Source organism: Apaloderma vittatum, unplaced genomic scaffold, assembly GCF_000703405.1.
Source record: "Apaloderma vittatum isolate BGI_N311 unplaced genomic scaffold, ASM70340v1 scaffold13080, whole genome shotgun sequence".
NCBI lineage: Eukaryota > Metazoa > Chordata > Aves > Trogoniformes > Trogonidae > Apaloderma > Apaloderma vittatum.
Genome location: NW_009694130.1, coordinates 34,680 through 39,922, shown reverse-complemented (window position 1 = coordinate 39,922; position 5,243 = coordinate 34,680). Strand labels below are relative to the sequence as shown.

General features: G+C 37.7%; 1 protein-coding gene across 1 annotated transcript in view; it reads right to left on the bottom strand.

Annotated features, from left to right (window-relative positions):
* The window catches only part of LOC104271772 (protocadherin Fat 4-like), a 39,192-nt gene that overhangs the window by 26,406 nt on the left and 7,543 nt on the right, over positions 1-5,243 (bottom strand). The window contains exons 9-15 of the mRNA XM_009866556.1: positions 4,353-4,443; positions 3,697-3,809; positions 3,265-3,438; positions 2,742-2,870; positions 2,342-2,497; positions 1,187-1,367; positions 14-123 (exon numbers count right to left, since the gene is read on the bottom strand). Of these exons, the coding sequence (XP_009864858.1) occupies positions 14-123; positions 1,187-1,367; positions 2,342-2,497; positions 2,742-2,870; positions 3,265-3,438; positions 3,697-3,809; positions 4,353-4,443 (954 nt within the window). The remainder of the gene's footprint in view (positions 1-13; positions 124-1,186; positions 1,368-2,341; positions 2,498-2,741; positions 2,871-3,264; positions 3,439-3,696; positions 3,810-4,352; positions 4,444-5,243) is intronic.

The following is a 5,243-nucleotide window of genomic DNA, read 5'->3' as shown; positions in this document are numbered from 1 at the left end:
CAGCAGGACTTGCTAGCTCTTCTTCCACAGACACGTTATATGTTTTCCGAAGAAACTGTGGTCTGGAATCTCCAGCTGCAAAGATTTGTACCGGCACCGATGAACTTCTTGGAATCGTCCCGCCTGCAAGCGAAAAAAAACAATCTTGCAGCAGATGCACAAATACCTTCTACCTAAAAAAAAAATACGTATTTTTCCACTGATACTGATTTTATGTCTCTTTTAATTGTGGGGTTAGGGTTTTTTTTGTTTTTGTTTTTTTAAAATCCTTATTGCTACTATTACAGTACTGCCGAAAGGCCCTAACCAAGATCGGATTTGTGTATTGGGTGTTAAATCTACAATATATGAACTTGAATACATACAGCAATATTAATACAGACAGACAAAGGATGGACTGATGAATCTCTTCTTCAGTTGCATTCCCCACAGCACCCAATTTATCCACACACAGCCATAAAGTTGAAGACACAGAGCTCCTATTAACCAAATCAGGGGAAAGCTGAGAGGCTGAAAAAACACTTTGCATGCTCATGCTACCAGGAGTGCAATACCATTCCTAGGTTACATTTCTCTCTGTTCTTATTCAGGTCACAAATGTTTGTTATTCTTTTAAAACAAAAAAAAACCTTAATAAACATGGCTAAGAAAATGATGCTTGTGCTGTTCATCCTTGAAACGGCTTTGGTATCTCCTTTTTAGGTTTTCAATATTCACACGGATGTGCAAAGAGATAGGTTACTCATTTCTTTATGATTGAGTTTAACAAACTTGAGTTTACTCAAGTTACTCATCACATTTTACCACCCTTTTACTCCCTGTTGACTAATGACTGAGTTAGGAATTCCCAGCTTGTGCCTGAACCCCTGTATTCCATGTTGTGCAACAATTAAGTTAAAGGAAGGTGTGAGGTGTATGTTATTTTGCACGTTCTTCCCATAGCCGTAAAGAAATGTAGATTTGCTGCGACAGCAGCAGCAGGAAGCAAAGTTTTACCAAAGATGCAGCGATTACTTTGGGTGCGACAGCTTTCTTATCTTCAACAAACAAGAGCCGACAAAAATACATGATATTTTTAAAATAAAGTCCCAGAACTTATTTTGACAGCATTTCTTCAAGTAAACAACAAAACCAAACCCCATCACCAGGAATAGCTGCATAGACTTGTAGTAAAATCTTGTCTTACCATCAATAGCCGTTACCCACAAGACAAAGCTCTTAAGCTGGTTGACACCTAATGGGATTACTTTTTTTAAACTGATTTGTCCTGTGAACGTATCCAATTCAAAGTATCCATCTTCATTGCCACCAGCTAAGATAAAGCTTATCTCTCCATTTATACCGTCATCTGGATCATCGGCAGCAACCTGGAGGAAAAAAAATGAAAAATTTTACTCTAGTTTCTTGTGCTCTTATTACATAACACAGAATTGCTTATTTGTGTGTAGTTTACAAAGAAAACCATTCAGGTAGCAGATAATTAGGAGTTAGTTGTTAGGGTTTTTTTTCCTTTCATTTATAGCCTATAACAGGAGTGTATAATTTTCTGTCTCTAAAAATCAGCTAAATACAACCACAGGAAGTTTTGGTTATACTTTTAAGTGACTGTCTACGTCTTATCCGTTTCCTGGGTGAAACCTCAGTAAGAATGTTTGCTCTTTGATGCACAGACATTATCATTCCAGCAGCAAGAGTGAAATTCTGCCCCTGTGGAATTCCTGCAAATGACACCAAGGCTGCATCACACAGAGCTTGTTTCATAGTAATTCCAGAGGCCCTGGAGGTAGACTGTTCAAGAGATTACATCAGAGCCATTAAATCAGTACACCTGGGTATGAGTTTTGATAGTGACTCCCTATATATCTCAGCTCCTGAAGCAATTTTTACCTTAGTTTCCTATTGTATTTGTGTAACTGGTTTACTATCTTACAAAAAGTATATCATATCTAAAAATTATTCACAATGCTTCAGCTTTCAGCAGCCTTTCAAAAATTTTATTTTTATTTCCATTTTTGGACTCTAACAACATTCCCTTTTTATTAAGCACCTTACAACAACTAAATCCAAGAATCTTTATTTTCTCTGTCTTATGTTTGTGCAATTCAGGATAGTTCAATATCATCTAAGATCAAACATAAAAAACCTTTATCGTTTGTTCGCTGACCCAGGATACAATTAGAGCATCCAGGACACTGGGATTATGGAATATCAACAGGTGTAAGCTTTTAGAATGAAAGGTGGCTTGTTTCTGGACTCAGAGGACCACTACACAAGTTTAACTAAGAACTCGTGCATACATTCAACTCAGAAACATGTCGTTTTTACTCAGTATTTCTAATACCTGAAGAATGGACATTCCTGCAGTCATGTTGATGAAAATATCGCGTTTATATGGCGTGCCTCTAAAGGTTGGGCTGTTGTCATTTTCGTCTAGCAACAATACGTTGATTGCAGAGCGTGCTTCATAGTAAGGTGCCAAATGATCTCTAGCAGTGACCTTCAAAAAGGATGCAGTAAAATTATTGCTTGGTTCAAACACATTCTGTAAGTAGTAAGCAAGGTGAACGACAATTACAAGCTGAATAAACTGTATCACAAGTGGCATTCCCCTCCAGATAGCTCTAATGTGAGAGTTTTCAAATAAGCTGCTCCTCCATATCAGAGAGTCAGCGTCTTGCCAGGACAGGTATCACCTGTTTGCCTTGGGTTGCTTTGGAAAGAATCAGGTTTATTTTCAGTACCTCAAGGTGAACAGATGGTATTCTCTCCCTGTCCAACAGCGTGGAGTTCCTCACAGTTAGCATCCCAGCTTGGCTTAGCTGGAAGGGACCGTCAGCTGGAGCGAGAACAAACGTTCCTTGGAAGCCTCCCTGCAAACAATAATGATATTTGTTATTAAATAGGACAATGACTGAGCTAGTCCTGTAGGATGTTTTTCTTCTTATTGGCCAGGTGAAGAGCATTTGGTTTTCTGGGTTAATTGAGGTTACAGGTCATTTTGCACTTCTGCACTTTCATATTTGGGACCTTATGCAAACTGGAGGAGTTTCAGAGGCAGCCTAAATTTATTCTTTGGCTGCAGTACTCTAGCCCTTAAAGATGTGAAATTAAGTTTGCTTTGCTTAAGCATATTTATATAGTCAGAAAAAAAAATAATCTGCAGCACTATTTGCTATACCTGCATAACCTGTATAAATGCATTTTATACTGTATTTTGGAAACACGGCATCTGTAGCAATGTATTTGACAACATTGTCATTTTACCTCATCTTTGTCAGTAGCTGTTACTTGAAGAACTTGCATCCCATTTGGGGAATTTTCTAGAATTGAGACATTGTAACTTGATTGTGACAACACTGGATAGTTGTCATTCACATCTTCAATAGTAACCAGAACTACCGCATCAGCCATTTTGAAAATATTGTCCTGCTGAGTTGCCTGGAAAACAAAGTTTGTAGCTGTAAATTCCATACTCTGATATCAGTGAGCTGTTCCAGCTTAACACAAGGATATGACTGCATATATCAAGTGAATTAACTTCTCCTTTATTTTGCATTTTAAATGGCAGGATGGAGCCTTGATACCAACTGCCCTTTAACCTTACTAGGATAAATACTCAACAATACAGCAACATGGATTCACATATTATTTTGTGAAACTAAGTATTAACACACTGAACTCTAAAGCAATCATTACCTGAATGCCCACAACAAGAGAGGGACACTCTTCTCTGTCAACTGCAGTCTTTACTTCCAACACTCCAGTGTCTGCATCGATTGAAAAGGCATTGCTATAGGCTGGGGGTTTCACTGAAAAGCAACAAATTGCCATGGGTTAATGAGAATAACCTGAGCAGTTAAGTCTGATCTGTCCCTTTTATGACTGCTGTCTTCTCAGCCATAGCAAAAATGAACAGACATTCAAGGTAAAAGGCTTTTTTTTCCCAAACACTCTGTCCTCAAAACAATTCTTAGGAAAGTCACTCGCACTTCCAGCGTCTCACATTAAGCATCTCATGCTTAGGAGAAGGAAAAGCTCCTGATGGAATTGATCTCTCTAGGTGGCCCTGAATGAAAATCCTTGGATGAAACGAAAACCTCTAAACTGGCTTTCACTTTGAATTGGGGCTTGTTTGTTGGAGGGAGGTTAAGAGCATCTACGCATTTTTAAAATAGTTGGACCCTGCTATAATGACTGAAATTAAGTTGATTTAGCTTGCGAAGTGGCACTGTAGCCAAGATGTACGCAGTTACGACATCTGACCGTAGGCTGCGTTTCCTCATCATTCTCTTCAGGAGCACAGCCATCATAAGTTACTGCATGAATGTCTAGCAGAAAATAAAGGCTCTTACCTAGTTTGATGCTGTAGTTTACTTTTTCATTTATACCTGCGTCTCCATCTTTGGCCAATATGTCCTCTGGGAGAATAGCCAGATGACCCGTCTAGAAAACATGTATCAACTTGATTAACTTGAAAAAAACCCCACATATAAACTTAAAATTGTTCGTAAAGTCACAATTTTGATTAAAGAAACAAGAAGCATGTTTTTAATCACTGGGATTGGGAAGGAAATCTCTCTCTTTCTCTTTACAGAAGAAAATGATAACCAAAATACTTGATGAATACACTGCGTTTGAGAAACATCACACTATGAAGCAGTAGTCACTGATAGAATTCCTGTCAAGAACACTGAATATTTTGGTTCCATTCCTCTCCTGGAAAACAATATGCAAGTCTACATTGCAGCCCTAATAAAAACAGTAATTTATTTAAAAGATAAAAATATTTTAGAAGATCTAAAAGGATTACTTTCAATTAAAGATGACCATCTAACAAAAAGGACACCAAAGCTAAAACACCAAAAGCACACGTGGTTTAAAATATGTTGAGAATAATGGTAAAGAAAGAGGGATAATGAAGATAATTAACTATCTTAATTTCAGGAGATTACTCTGCTAATATTATACTGCGATTACTTCTTTTTGGTCAATACATACAGAAGCCTAAGTTGAACAAATACATTCCACCTAGAAATTTCCATCCCATATAGAAAAAAAAAAAATCAAAATATAATATAAACCACAGTTTACTGTTCAGAGTCTTATTTTGCTTACCTGATCGTAAGGCAGAATGAAGGAATTACACCATTAAAACCAAAACCAGGCAACCAACTCCAGGACTGACGGGCAGTCAAGTGCCCTTCCAAGTTTACAGTAAAACCCCTGCTACAACACCCGTTTTC